Raw genomic sequence first — 16,405 nt, forward strand, 5'->3', positions numbered from 1 at the left:
TGAAAGTGCATCTGTTTTGCCCTAGCTGGTTTTCTCAGTGGTGAGAGCACCGGCCCGTGGGCTTAAGTATCCTGGGTTTGATTCCAGCCAAGGGCACGTGCCTTGGTTTCAGGCTTGGTCCTCAGCCCCAGTCTGGGTGTGTGCAGGAGGCAACCAAGTGTGTCTCTCTCACGTAGATGTTTCTCTCTCCCTCCCTTCCACTCTCTCTGAAAAGCAATGGAAAAATTATCCTTGGGTGAGGATTTAAAAAAAAAAAGTGCATCTGTCAACTTGAAAGTTAGTCTTGGACTCTGGAGCTGAAAAAACCTTGGGAGAGAAAAATTAAAAATTAATCTGCATGCATTGTAATCACATTGCATATGGCTAATTTGTCATAAGGAAGCAGTGATGTGCACTGCAGGAAGCGCTAAACTAGGCTAATCATTAGCATTTCAAGTATTTATTATTATAAATATACTATAACTAATATCTTCTTTCACATATCTTTGTGTATGCCTCTGATTATGTCTTTAGGATGAATTCCTAGAAGTGGAAATACTGGTTTTTCAATACACATTGCCAAACTGGTCACCAGAAGCTTCTAGCAACTTATGTTTCTTTGATGGCATGTTAATGTGTCATTTTGCTACACCCCTGTCATTATTACCGTGTCCTCACTAATTTTAGAATTTTTGTTGAGTTTGTCACATAACCAGTAATAATAATAGCTAATGCATGTATAGTGCTTATAATGTTCCAGGCACTGTTCTAGCACTTTATATATGTAGTCGGCAGAATTCTAAGATGGCCCTAGACTCCCTGCCTTCTAGTGTACTTGCTTTGTATAATCCCCATGAATGGTGTGAATATGAGGAGACATTACTCCTGTGATTATGTCATTTTATATGGCAAAGAGGATTTTGCACAGGTAGTTAAGGTTCCAAATCAGTTAACTGTATTATAGGGAGATTATCTAATAAACATTATCTTATCACATGAGCCCTTTAAATCTGGGTTTAGAGGTCAGAGACGAAGTCAAAGAAATTAAAGGCCTGAGAGGAATTAAACATGAGAATGATTATCCTTTGAAAATGGAGGGAGCCACATGCAAGGAATGCAAGCAACCTTTAATTGCTGAGAGTGGCCTATGGCTGACAAGCAAGGAAACGGGACCTCAGTCCTAAAGCTGCAAGTAACTGAATTTAGCCAACAAGAATTAGCTTGCAAGTGGATTTTCCCCAGAGCCTCTGTAGAAAAATTCAGCTTTGTTGATTTTAGCCTTGTTAGAACTGTTAATAGTGATGTTGGTCCTCGGTTCTTGAGTTTGGAAAAGAGAGGATTCAGAACCAAGAACTCTAGATCAAAAAGAAGTTTATTTAGCATGCAAGAGAAGATTCAAGCAGGCTGCTCAGAGAGCTGTTGTGGCCTTTCAGAAAGAAAGTCACAGAGGCAGAAGAAGTGAGCCAGCTGGCTGCATAGACTTAGTAAAAAGTTACAGAAGCAAAAGAAGGACCCATGCACACAGGGTCAGGGTGTTTGACCTGCTGGACAAGCTGCCACTGCCCACTGCTCCCTTGGTTGGAAGCCTCATGGGGACCCTTAGAGCTTAAGAGAAAGAAAGCAAAGATACATTCCTGAAGAAAGTAGACTCAGTTGTGCTCTAGAGAGAGCTCATACACCGGGTCCTTTGTCTTAAGAATTTTTATGTTTGTTAAAATCTGTTTTTTAAAGGTGGGAATTTTGGGGGAGACCTCAGGACAATCTCAAGAGAATATTCATGAACTTTCCAGCTGTGTTCTTTTATATGCTGATTAATCAAAATGATTGTATAGGGTCAGGGTTGTGGTCTCTACTGATTAGCTGGTAAGGGGTCACTGGTCACTGCATCTGGTCCTGATATCAGCCATGGCATCACTTTGTCTGATTTTGCTGCTATTCTGGGCCTGGAGCTGAAGCATAACTAAAGCCTAGATATTATCTCTAGTTTGACCGAAACTCTCTCTCTGTTCCTAAGATTATTTGATTCTGATCAGAACCTCATTGTCCTGGGGGCTTAATCCTTAAGGGAGTGGTCCTGCAAGGGAGAAGGAGGCAGGTGGGTCAGGGTGCTGGGTGGGGCCCATTTGAATCAGCTAGCTGTCTCAGTTTCTTCATTCCTCTTGCTAAGGAATTTTCCTAGTGTTTTACTATCCTGCTTCAATAACCTGAGCAAAAAACCCAGTGGTGCCTTACTAGACTTCTAACATGCAGAACTGTGAGTTAATAAATGGGCGTTGTTGTTGTTGTTTTAAATGTAGGACTCAGAAGACAGCTTGAAGAGGTTTCCATGAGCCAAACTGGGCATAATTTGAGCTTCAAAATAAATATAGTAACAGAGTGTAACCCATTGGATAAAATGAATCTATACAGATATACAAATTAAGTGTTTAATAAGAAATGGAATACATACAGCATTTCAAAGAAACTGCAAAATATTTATTAATTACAAGGGGAAAAAAGAGTAACTCTATAGTGGAGAAATTTGACAGATGCTGCCTTAATTGTTTAAAGTATCATCAGTAATGGACAAATAGAAATCAGGTTAAGGTACCACGAGAACACAAATCACTTCTGTGATATTCCTGCCAAAGATGCATAACCTGAGTCTAATCATGAAGAAACATCAAATAAACCAAGTTGAGGACCATGCCACAAAATAACTGGTCTATAATTTTCAAAAGTATCAAGATCATGAAAGTCAAAGACTGAATAGCAATTTCAGACTGAAGGAGACTGAAGAGACATGACAACGAAATGCAAAGCTTGATTCTGAACTGGAGATTTTTGCTATAAGAGACTTTATTGGAACAACTGGGAAAGCTGGAACGGGGTCTGAGGATAAGTTGATAATAATGTTATCAAAGTTGATCTCTTCTTGATAGTTATCTTGTATGCTGGAGAATGTCCCTCAGGTGTTCAGCAATGATGGGGAATTAGGATGGCAACTTCCTCTGAAATGGAACCTTCCTTCAGAAAAATAAATTTCTACTGTACTTGCAACTTTCCTGTAAATCTGTTATTGTTTCAAATTTAAAAAATTATTTTAAATATTGTTTAAAACAAAACTTTTTTTCTTCAAATCTTCTGTACATCTATAAAATTCAGAGAAAAAAAGAAGAAAGTAAAAATCGTTCTGTTCACCTTACTACTGTAGCATTGTGGTGTATAGCTTTATAATCATTGATTAAATATTCGTGTATACACTTTTATATATACACACTTATAAAGTTAAGAAGTATTCCTTGTTTGGTATGATACATTATGCTTTTTATATTTATATATAGCCTACCTGTCATTAAACAGTATTCTACAATATTAATTTTTATGGTAAGTTTTCTATATGTAAAACACATTGTGTTATCATCTGAAATGTTCAGATTTGGTTTTAAAATAAGTGAGTGTCTCTCATCAAGTTCATCAACTGTGTCAAATTAACCTTAGCTAGTAATTGTTTAAGTCTTGATATTTATTACCTATTATAATTATTTCATTTATTCAAAATGTACTAGTGCTACCGTGTTTCAAGCACTGCCATTTAGCAGGATTTTATAGTCTTTGTTGTTAAAGTGGTGGATTGCTATTTTGTATTAAAAAATTTTAAAACCACACCTTTTAAAAGAAAATTTCTTCTATCATAGTTGATCCTTTGTGGAAAAACTATTTAGAGTTTTGAAAACCCACAAATAACATTCTTCTACGTTACCTTTTGGTAGCAAAATTAAGTTTCTGAGGATTTTTTTGTTTCCCCTTTCAGAACCACCTACACATCTTTTTACCTACTCTCTTTCAATGATACTGAAACTGCAAATGAAACTCTATTGGAGTTTTAAAATAAGAAGTTTTGCTAGATGTAATTTTCTCATGCTACCATTGAAGAGCAATGAAAGTAATATTTTCTAGTATTTTATCCTGTGCCTGAATTGATGGGTACTTTTCTAGAAGAATTTTTATACTGCTCTATATGGAGAGGCATCAAGATCTCCTGGGCACTTCAGATAATTTCAGCCTGTATCAGTTGGGAATTTTGTTTGGCTGAGAAGTTACAGAGTCTGATTGCAGAAGCTCAGGGATTTATTTTTCTCATAACAACAAATCCAGAGAGAAGTGGTCCAGGGCTGGTACAGCAGATTCTTGTTTATTTATTTTATTTTATTTTATTTTAGATGGGTGTGGGCAGTGTGCAAAAGAGAGAAAGATCGATTTGCTGTTCCACTTATTTATACAGTTATTGGTCGATTCTTCTATGTGCCCTGACCAGGCATTGAACCTGCAACCTTGGTGTATGGGGGCAACACTCGAACCAACTGAGCTACCAGGCCAGGGCCCAGTACACTCTTGATATCATCCATGCCCCAGGCTCCCTTTGGCTTTCTTCTCCGCAATAGTTAGTGTATATCTTTCACCCTAATACTCACAACATAGTCATAGACAGTCTACCTATGTCTAGTTCACACCCACATTCCAGACAGGAAGAAAGAAGGAAGGACAGGGAAGAGGGGGCAGTGCCTATATGAAAAAACAAACCTTGTCCCCAAATTCCCAGCAGACCTCTGCTTATATCTCATTGGCCTGAACTGTGTCACATGTCACTGAGAGCCTCAGAGTTATCAAGGAAGGCCAATATTCTCACCCTGAACAAAACTGAATTCTGTTAGGAAGAACATACAAGAGAACAGATACAGCAGCTAGCTGTATCTGCCACAGTTTTACACTTCGGATGATACCATTTCCTCAGCAATAACTGCGAAAAGCACATCAAAAGTCCATTGAGTTGTTGAATCTACGACCTCACTGTGGCCTTGATGTTAACGATTTTCTTTCAATGTACTTATGACTGTTAATCAAAAGAAAAAGTATTCTGTTTTGAATCATTTTGTTAAAGATTTCAGAATAAATGTTTTATACAGGGCACAACAAATTTGTATAAATATTATTTAATTATATTCCAAATTAAAAATAATGTTAACTGGATCTTTTAGGCTGGGCTTCATGAGATTGCTGCAACTTGGTAGGGGCAGGGTGCTCCAGAGTAGCCCAAGCTTGGCAGGTCCAGAAATGGCTGTGACTGGGTGATCAGGCTCTAGGACTCTCACTAACTGAACCCACTGGATGGTCATTTATAATCTCAAATGTAATTGCATTAATTCTACAATAGATATAATTATTTAGAAATAAGACCTTTTGGACTAAGGTTTATTACTCTTAATTACATACATATACATATATATTCTCTTTGTAAAAATTCAAATATTTCATTATAGATAAAGATAAGATCCCCTTTGAAACTACTTTCTAGTTGCAGTATCCTCTCCAGTTTGCTCTATTTGTGTATGTTTTAGACTTTATTCCTTTGTAGAGTGTGTGTGTGTGTGATACATATATATTGTTTTGTGTCTGTGCATGTTTATGTAATGGTATATCATATGTATCATGGAGCAACCTGCTTTTTCCACTCAGTATATGTTGGAGGAATGACTATATAATGTGTCTATTGTGCAAAGAATGTCCCTTTTACCATTCAGCCCTTGGAGAAGTAAGACGGCATAGATAGCCTTAGATTCCTAATAAATGCAGACATTGCCCAGATTTCTGCGTGGGGTGGTGGTGGTGGTGCTGTGACTGGCAGCTTCATAGCTCTCTGGTCAAGGGGCACCTTCACCTGCAGTCAGCATGAAGTTACGGTCAGTGCTGAAACTCACCGAATGAAGTGGGGTTTCATTCCCTTCTCGACACACACATCAGTCCACTGCCCATTTTGTTTGGAGTTTGTTCGTGGTGATCATTTTCACCTCATGCAGGCGAGCCTAGATTTTAAAAGTTGGAGAAGAGGGGGTGAACGCTTTGTCTTTGCCTCTAGTACCCCGCCTTCGGGCAGGGCTGTGGTCTGCAATGCAATCGCTCGATGCTTTCTCGCCAGGTATATATTCAGTGTCTAATATACGTCAGGCACGATTTTAGGCACTCTGGAGAAAGAGATGCTCGCCTAGGCCTTGCTTCCATGGAGCATACACCCTAGTCATAGAAGGGAGCAATAAGCAAATAAGCAAACTAATCAATACATAGTATAATGTTGCTCAGTGGAAAGTGCTATGTAGTAAGACTGAGGAGGTAAAGAGTGATTGATGGCGGAGGGAGAGGGTTACTCCAGATGACACGGCCAGGACTGGCCTCTGCAGAGCCTGAATAAATCTATATCCCTTTGTCTAGTGTATGACAGATGTTCAATAGCCTTTGGAATAAATGAATCACTGCATCTGTAGGGGTATACACAAAGTACAATATTAGTACAGGAGAGGAGAGAAATCATCTCTACCTAGAGTAAAAGAGGCTGCAGTAGGATGCACAAGATGGGGATGACAAGTAAGGAGGCCCTGGCCAGAGAGGCAAGAATAGGGTAAGGCGTTGCAAGCGTAGGTAACTGCGTGTGCAAAGGCAGGGAGGTGGGAAAGAGCACCGTTAGTTTCCTATTGCTCGGGAACAAATGACCACAAACGAGTGGCTTAAACAACGTAAATTTATTATCTCATAATTCTGGAGGTCAGACATCAGAAATAATGCTCACTGGGATAAAGTCAAGGTTTTGGCAGGGCTGCATTTTCTGGAGGCTCTAAGGGAAAATTTATTTCCTTGCCTTTTCCAGCTGCTGAAGGTTGCCTGAATTTTGTGGGTCATGGTTTGATTCCTCCAACTTCAAAGCCTACAGAGTAGCATCTTTAAATCTTTCTTCTCTCTGATCTCTGCCTCTGTCATCCCGTATCCTCTGACTATGACCCTCCTGCCTTCCTCTTATAAAGACCCTCATGCTTGCATTGGGCCCATCTGGGTAATCCCAGGTAACCTCCGTAGATAACGTCAACTGATTAGCTGATGCAACCTTAATTCTCCTTTGCAATGTAAAACAAAGCCACAGGTTCTGAGGATTAGGGTGTAGACATCTTTGGAGAGCCATTGTTTTCCCTACCACAGGCATTGTGTATTCAGGGATCTGCAAATGGTTTTAAAATGCAGGAGTGTAATATGCATGCGAGATAATGGGTAAGGAAGGTAGCAAATAGGCTGGGCTAGGTTTAAAGATCCTCGTCATCTATGCGGAGTGTGAACCTTATCCTAGAAGCACTAGGAAACCATTTGGTAGATCAAAAATATTTCCGTTTTTGAGGCACTTGAGAAAAATATTTATTACTCTTAATTATATAAATATACATATATACATTCTTTTTATAAAAATGCAAAGATTTCATTATACATAAAGTCCCCTTTGAACCTAACCTCCAGTTGCAGTATCCTCTCCAATTTAGTCTATATATCCTTTAGACTGTTTTCCTTTGTAGAGTGTGTGTGAATGTGTACCCTTCTTACTTAACTTGCCATTTGGGGCATGCTTATCCTGAAGACTTTGTCAACCTTCTTCCTAAAGTGTGGCAACCACACTTTTTAGGAAGCCACCTTTGTTGGTGGTGGTGGGAACGGCACTGGGTGTTAGTCCTGTGGGGTCAAACCGGACTTGGGTTCAGCAACCTCCGTGCTTGAGTTCTGGGTAGGAAGAATTCAGAGCCAAGACCCAAACTATACGAGAACACTTATTTGCTAAATCACAGAGGTAGAAAAAGTACTTCCTAGAAGAAATGGGCTTGGGAAATAAGTTATAGAGGCAAAGGAAGGGCCCTTGGAGCTTGGGAGTGAGGAAGCTAATGCCTGGGGGTCGGGGTAGGGTGAGAGAAAGAAAGGTAAAGGGGGAAGGGAAAAGGGGGAAGGGGGAAGGGAGGAAGGGGAAAGGGAAAAGGGAGAAGGGAGAAGTTCAGCTCTGGGAGGGAGAGCGCACTGGGTCCTTTGTCTTAAAGGTTTCAAGGGAGGAGATTTTAGGGGAGATCCCAGGGGAAGATCTTATAACATTCAGCAGCTTTCCAGGTGTGTCCCTTCAGGGTTGTGGTCTCCACTGATTGCTTGGTGGGTGCCTCAAGATGTTATCTTTAACTCTACCAAAACTGTTTCTGTGGTCAACAAGCCTGAGGCCTTTGTTCTTAAGACAGTTTGATGTTGACCAGAAGCTGATGTCCTAAGGGCCTAATGATTAAGTGAGGAGGGAGAAAACAAACACAAGGGAGAAAGAGTCATGTTCAAGAAATAGTGTTTCTGTTCAGTTACAATACAACTGGGGCTTTAGGGCTAAATATGGCTGGAAATTGTAATTTTTATCTTACAGTTTTCTATGCAGTTTGGTTCCATTAATTTTTCCAGGACAATCATTTTACCTTCTGCTAACTATAATGCATAATATCTCATAATGAAAATAATGTGTGCTATTCTGCTTAAAATCTAAAAGAGAATTCTGCATTTGGAAAAATACTGCTTAAGTTAGACTTTGGCTATAATATTTGAACTAACATTTAAAATGTCTTGATATTTTTTCATATGAAAAAGTTATAATTTTGATGCTACATCCAAACTATTTCTACAGATTGTATTGTTCTCACACTGTTGGCCTGGGAGAATCCCTATCAGCTTTGAAAACATCCTTAGAGGGTGATTGGCTAATCTATATATCTACACAGTTAAGCAGTTTAGAGGTAACAAACTATCCACATGTTATACAATTTTAAGCCTAAGTACAACTGACCTTTTCTTCCTCAGTGTATTAAAAGAGATTTTCTTAGGAAAGAGAAGAATGCAGATTTTAATACTGTAAAAAGATTACCCCGTTATATAAATGATCTCTTTGCAATTTTTCCCCCCTCATCTCTATCGAAGTCCTGATCGCTTATCTACTCCAAAGAGACTAGTTGAGGTCATGTATTTTTTTAAAGTTTAGATTCTCTAGTAAATTTGTAAAAAGTAACTTTATATTAAAATGTGTTTTTCAACCCTCTAGCTACTACAAAGCTATCATTAAATTAGGAATCAAATGTTCTTCCGACACTATGAGAAATTTCTCATAAAAATATATTATTTTAAAATATTTTCAGTAATTGAGTATATGTAAAGGCTTAACATTTTGATAACACTCATAAGCATTTCTAAAGTGTCACACAATGTGAACATGGAATAATTTCTGAAACTAAGTGCTCTTAAATTATTTAGCATGGAAAATTCTGTTCAAGTAGCCATTACTAAGCCAAAAGCATTTAAACTACAGGCTGAAGTAGCCACTTTGAATTTCTCACAAGTAAGCATAAAATTGAAATGACCTAGATGACATACACTTATTAGGGAAACAGAATGTTTTAATACAGTTTCACATCCCTTATGTGTAGTATGTGGCGCCAGATGTATTTTGAATTTTTCAGATGTTTAGAAATGTAGCTGTTTTGCCATATACCCTATCTCATGAAGTTCTATGGTCATAATTAACATTTGAATTATGTAGAAATGGTGAGAAACATTGTGTGGGCTTCATAATTTTCCTCTGAAAACCAGGAAAAAGAAATTAAACAGAATTAGACTTAGGGTAACCAAAAGGGAACTTGCAAGACCCCATTTTGTTTCAGAGCCTCAATCTTGCAATCTAAATCCCAAGAAAAATGAGTCCTAAATATAAAGAGGTTAGGCTTCCCATTGAGGAAAGACTAAAACTAATCAATCAGAGTACTATTGTGGTCTCTCCTGGATGGAGATGACAAAATTGGGTAGTTAAATTATGGGTGGGAGAATGAAATGAAAACAAGAGGTGAATTGCTGTAGGCCAGACCTCACGAGCTGGCTGCTGAGAGCAGCATAAATTTGTTTTGGAGACTTGCTTTATTTGTCTAGTACTTGTGTTTTGTAAAAGAAAAAAAGTTTTTTGATTATCAAAAAATTTTTTTGATTAGATATGAAATGCTCTTTCATTTTCCATGTTTTCTGCCACTCCCTGTGGTTGTATACCTTGTCACTTCCCTCATTTAACTTACCTGATGGCCCCTGAGGACATTTAAATTTGCCATTCTTGTCTGTAGGTTGTGTTATCAAAGCAAAATTTTAAAAATTGAAAGGTGGTTGTTGGTAGAGGGAAGCTATAGTATGGACTTAGGAATTGTTATTTCAGTTCTTCGAGGGACTAGAGGCCATCCAGCTACCACTGGCTACTTTTTCCTCAAATGATATTGAGCATTTACTATTGTGTGCTAGGCACTGGGGATATAATCAGAAATAAGGCAAACATGGGCCACATGTCTTTGGAGAGAGATAGTAAACATGCAAATGTGAAGACTAATACACATTATTATGAGAATAAAAGAATAGGATGAGAGAGAAATATGGGTCCTCCCTTTTTAGGTGGAGGAGTCTCTTTAGGTCTCTCTGAGGTGGTGACATGTTGCTCACACTGAAGGCTGAGTAAGAACCAGCCAGGTAAAAGAAGAAGGAAATGTATTTAAGGCAGAGGGGACAGCAAGTGGGAAGGCCTTGAGGCAGAATGAACTTAGTATAGTTGAGAAATAGAAAGACCAATGTGGTTGGAATGTATGAATGAGATAAGGATGGCGAGATGACTAAGGGCAAGGTTATGAAGAGCCTTATCGGCCATTTAAAGACGTTTGGATACTAGTCTAAAGGGTAAGGAGAAACCATTGAAGCAAGACCAGATTAGAATGTTAAGTGGTTACTTGGGCTGCTGTGTGGAGAATGGGCTGTAAGGCACAAAGTGAAACTGCTGCTGCCATCCTGGCTGGAGGTGATGGTGGCTTGAGGTAGTGTAGGTGAACAGATCAGATGTGCAACACCTTCCAAAAGGAAGAAGAATCTTAATGGATAGGATGTGGGTGTGAGTAGAAATGAGACTATAGGGCAAATTGTCAGTGTTACTAAAGGCTTAAAAAAAGAATTCCTTGACCAGAGAATCTATAGAAATTACACACTGGAGTTTATCCCTACATCCCTAAAGTTGGTGGGTGATCACCATGATTCTTGGTAATGTGGCAGAGTTTCCAAAATTCATGGACTTGTGCTACTTTTCTTTCCATCTAAGAAGACTTAGGTTACTGCAAAGGCCACTAGACATGGGAAGTTCTGATTCTGAACTCAGGTTTGGCTGCCTGCTGCTGCGAAAGACAGGTGGTGGTGTAAGGAAAGATGGTTTATTCAAGCGCTGGCAGCCTGAGAGGATGGCGAACTCCCATCCCAAAGACCATCTTAACATCTCAGTTCAGGCAGGGATTTTTATTAGGAGGGAGATGGAAAACAGAACAAAGAAATCATGGGGAGGAGGTTGAAAGTTCTCTTTGTGTAAGTCAGCACAGTCCATTCCAGTGATTATCTCAAAACTGGTCAAGCACATGTCCGGTTTTTATGGTTGAGAGAAGCAAGTCCCCTGGAGCCAGAATGTCGGGTTGCTGGAGTCAACTTCCTCCCTTGAAACTAGTTCCTGGAACTCTTTACGCAAATATGCTGCTTGTTCACGGGTTACATATTAGTTAACAACTCATCTTTAACAAAAATACTTTTAAGAGAAACAATATTAAAAGTATAGAGGGGTGGGTTACAGTGCAACCTAGTGGATATGGAACAAAAATTTGTGAGAAATGAGTAGTGTTATTTAAAGAACCACTTGACTAGCCTGATGCCCTAGAGGTGCTCAGTTAAGTTTAATGGGTTCTCAGGAAGGAGATGCTGAGGCAGAATTTGGGGTGCTAGATATTTAATCACAAAATATTTGTCAGTCACTGGTACAATCCAAGAGAGGGGAATTAAGAGGTTAGAGATTGGGGAGACCAAAAACAGGAAAGGCACAAAGGGGAAAATCTAATGGAAGAAAACTAGAAGCAAAGAGAAGAAAATTTTAATAAAGTACAAAGAGTTATGGCACCTAGTCCTGGGCTTTATTTTAAAAATCACTACAATTAATACATCTTTAAAAATGTTTTAAAAATCACATTGTAAAATTTAGTTTTCTCTTGTTTCCTTGACAGATATGGAAAACATGGATAAAAGAGACCGACCATTCATGACAATTCAGAAAAATGATAGCTCAGGTATTCGTTTTTTTACTTCCAAGTTTGTTTTATGATTTATGGTGGATTATGCATGATATAAAATTGGAATGTTGATTTTAATCATGGAAAGCTCATTTTGGAGGTTAAATGGAAGGTTTCTTTTGTTCCCTTACAGTGGGTGTTTTTAAATTTTTTTTTATTGTTGATAATATTACAGATGTCCCCCACTTTCCCCTCCTTGGCCCCCCTTCACCCAAACTCCATCCCACCCCAGGCTTTCACTACGCTATTTTCTGTGTCCATGGGCTATGCATATATGCATATATGTTCTTTGTTTAATCTCTTCTAGTCCTCCCTGCCACACACATTCCCTCCCTGAGATCTGTCAGCCTGTTCAATGTATCCATGTGCTGCCTGGGTCCATCAGTTTATTGTTTTCATCAGATTCCACATGTAAGTGAGATCATGTGAAATTTGTCTTTCTTTGACTGGCTTATTTTGATTAGTATAATAATCTCCAGGTCCATGGGAGAGGAAGAGAGAGATAGAAACATCGATGATAAGAGAGAATCATCATAGATCTGCTGTCTCCTACATGCCCCCTACTGGGGATCGAGCCAAAACCTGGGCATGTGCCCTGACTGGGAATCGAACCATGACCTCCAACTTCATGGGTTGACACACAACCACTGAGCCACTCCAGATCGACAAGAGTTACCTCTTTTTTACAGCTGCATAGTATTCCATTTTGTAAATGTACCACACCTTTTTTATCCACTCATCTACTGATGGGCACTTGGGCTGTTTTCAGATCTTAGCTATTGTAAATAACACTGCTATGAACATAGGGGTGAATATATTCTTTCTGATTGTTGTTTCAGGTTTCTTAGGATATATTCCCAGAAGTGGTATTGCTGGTTCAAGAGGCAGTTCCATTTTTAATTTTTGTAGGAAACTATTCTTTTTTCCACAGTGGTTTTACTAGTTTGCATTCCTGCTAGCAATGTACTAGGGTTCCCTTTTCTCCCCATCCTTGCCACCACTTGTTGTTTGTTGGTTTATTGATGGCAGCCATTCTGACATGTGTGAGATGATACCTCATTGCAGTTTTAATTTGCATCTCTCTGATGATTAGTGACGAGCATTTTTTCATATGTCTCTTGGCCATCTGTATGTCCTCCTTGGAGAAATGTCTCTTCAGGTCCTTTGCCTGTCTTTTAATTGGATTGTTTTTTTCTTGTTCAGTTTTGTAAGTTCTTTATAAATCTTGGATGTTAACCCCTCATCAGATGTATCATTGGCAAATACAGTGGTGCCTCGGTTTTATGCAAGTAATATTTTTTAAGTTCCTATAGATATAGATTCAAATACACTATGAATGTTATATTATTTCTTGTATTTACTTAAAAATAAGACCTGTAGTCAGCATGCTGCTATAACTATATTTTGACTTCCAATAACATAGTATTTCTCTGTCATTTTAATTTTTGGATTAAAAACAGATAATCCTGTATTCTGTATGAAAAATGGAATGAGAAGCATTAAGTATAAACCAGTAGACTATCAACAATTGCATGCATTAACTGAAGCAAAAAAATTAGCGGCTGCCTCTACAGAGCTAAAGGTTAGAAGTTGCATGTGTGTGTACTTTCTAGTTTTATAAAATTGAATTGCTAGGAAGTTAAGTATTTAAATGTAAATGTGAAAATAAATAACATTCTAAATGGTTTTTAGACTCTTCTCACTATTAATAATAGTGAATAGCAGCTAACATTTATGGATACTCTCAGACACTGTGCTATGCGGTTTACATTCATTACTCACTTAATGTTCATAACAACTTATGAGGTCTGAATTCAACTCTATTTTTTACAAAGATTGCTATTTCATTAGCTTTCAAGAATTTCTAACTTAATCTGAAAAATAAAAATTGCGAGTAAATGCCAGCCATGGATTATCATCTGATTTAAGGCTCCTTCTGCAACACTATTCAAATATGCTCCCAGGTGCTTCTGTTCTAGAATTCCCTTTTTCACCCTGACCTAAGAAAAGGTGAATCCAGACTGGATTTGAAAGGAGTTTATGTGCAAGTGATTGTGCACAGTATTTTAGGACAATGTGTGGTTTAGGATTACTATGCAATATGTTTCCCTCTTGTGTAAAATAATGGAGTACATCATAAATAGCATTGCATTATAAATTGCTTGGTTGCATCAAAAATCTGGTTTGGCAAAGCAGCATATTAAGTAATTCACAAGTTTTCATTTGTATTTAATATTTTTGTGTCACGTTAGTTTTTCATGGCTTTTTATTATTAAGACCTTTTAAAAAGGCAACTGTTATGAATCCCAAGTACAGTTGATACTGTATTCTAAAAAAAATTATCATATATCCACGAGTTATATGCTCTCTAACTATGACCACTTAAAAAGTAGAGCATTATTTGTTTGGTTCAGATATAACTTTAAGATAATTTAATGTTATCAGGACATTCAAAGAAATTTTATGGGAAAATCACTTACATAGCTCTCATCCTAATAAAACTATTTTCATATTTCTGACTTTTATTCTGATCCCTTGTGTATATATAACATATACACATACATACATACATAAACATATTCATAAATATTTGATTTTTTCCATGATAAACATAGACATGAAACCCTGTATAGTTTTCCTCCTAACATTTGATAATATTTAATTATTTTATGATATTTAATTACTTAAGTAAATAAATATTTATCATGTGTCTCAAAGATACAATGGTGAACACAACATAGCTCCTATTTCATGAAATGTACTATTTTCAGGAGAAGGAAAAGAGGGAGAGGGAATAAAGTTATATTAAGTATAAACTCCAATAAAAACATACTGTCTGATGTACAATAATAGGACTTGATTCTCATTGCGGGGGAAAGCTTTTCTGAGGAACTGACATTGGAATTGGGATATTAAGGCTAACAAAAATGAATTGAGCAAAGACAGAATTGATGAGTACTCCAAATAGAAAAAGATGCATGTCTTATCACATTTCCTTTTTGGGGATATTTGGATCATATCCAGTTTTATGATATTGGAAATTATGCTTCAGTAAATGTTTCCATGCATGGACACCTTTTTAGAATCCTCTACCCCAAAGGATAAATTCCTATGATTGGAATGTGTGAGCAAAAAAAGTATGAATGTTTTTTAGCTCTTTCCCAAAGTATTGTTCTAATAAAGATGTTGCCTCAAACATTTTCTCTATACCATTGTCGGTATTGGAATATGTCCATACATATACATATACATATTTCTAATATTATCAATATATTTATTTTGTCCATCTTTTCATCCATCCATCCGTCCGTCTAGCCATTCATTCATCATGCACCAAAAAATAACATTTAGGCTGAATGTGGAATGTTTGGGTGTTAAAATCAGTATTTGAACAAAGTGAATTTCACTTTGATTATAGAATCACTATTAAAGAATAAAAATATTTAAAATTTTAAGAGTTAATGAGGTTTTTAAAATTCGATATTAAGTGCAGGGGCAATCATTTGTCAGCATGGTCAGCTGCTAGATTACTTTTCTCACTTTTTTTAAAATACAGTTTTCATTTGTTATATCTGGATTAAGGAAGATATATTGGGAATGTGGTTCTATGTGCTTTGTGGAGTCTTCCCTTTTCACTTAATTTAGAGATAGCAAGTTGACATTTTGCTTTTAATTTACTCTTGTTAGATAGGGACAATACCCAACTACAACTTTTTCTTGAAAGACTCAGGGTTTAAATGGAATTAGAGAACTGGAAGTTAAATACAATTCTAAAAGTTTATTTTGTTTAATATTATGAATGCTAATATGCCAAATAGTCTATACTAACTAGAATTATGAATATAATATCATCTCTGTTATTCTTTCTTATATTTGAATTTTTATAAAATATATGTTGACTCAGGAAAACTGTTTTATTCTTCTAAAAATTACATAGTTAACACATTCTTTTTCCCCCCTTTTTATTGGGTTTATAGGGATGACACTGGTAAACAAAATTATACAGGTTTCAGGTGCACAATTCTACAACACATCACCTGTACACTGTATTGTGTGTTCACCACCCCAAGTCAAGTTTACATCCATCACCATTTATCCCCCCATATCTTCCTCCACCTTCCTCTCCCATCCCCAGCAAGTATTTGCATTATCAGTCTATTTTCCTAATTAAATGTGCTCATTTTTCTGCACATGAAATTAGCAGCTTTAACAATCATTGTTAATTATCACAGCACTTTACTCTGGCAATATTAAATGTAAACATACTTAAAAGTGAATGATAGAATGTTAACATTTAAAGCACATAAGTAGATTTTTGCTTTAAGTTACATCTAGAATACTTAACTATTTTTAAAAAATCAACAAAAATTATTGTTAATTAACAATAAATTCAGAAGACTCGCCTGAATTGTATTACTGGTATTGTTATACTGATTACA

At 37.1% G+C, this 16,405-nt stretch overlaps 1 protein-coding gene across 2 annotated transcripts in view; it reads left to right on the forward strand.

The window, feature by feature from the left end:
* The window catches only part of CCDC148 (coiled-coil domain containing 148), a 194,854-nt gene that overhangs the window by 45,535 nt on the left and 132,914 nt on the right, over nucleotides 1–16,405 (forward strand). The window contains exons 2-3 of one of the 2 annotated variants that reach the window (XM_081142586.1): nucleotides 11,901–11,963; nucleotides 13,427–13,548. In XM_081142586.1, the coding sequence (XP_080998712.1) occupies nucleotides 11,901–11,963; nucleotides 13,427–13,548 (185 nt within the window). The remainder of the gene's footprint in view (nucleotides 1–11,900; nucleotides 11,964–13,426; nucleotides 13,549–16,405) is intronic. The other variant, XM_081142587.1, reaches the window with a different exon arrangement.

The sequence above is a fragment of the Miniopterus schreibersii genome, assembly GCF_964146895.1.
Source record: "Miniopterus schreibersii genome assembly, chromosome: 7".
NCBI classification, from domain to species: Eukaryota; Metazoa; Chordata; class Mammalia; order Chiroptera; family Miniopteridae; genus Miniopterus; species Miniopterus schreibersii.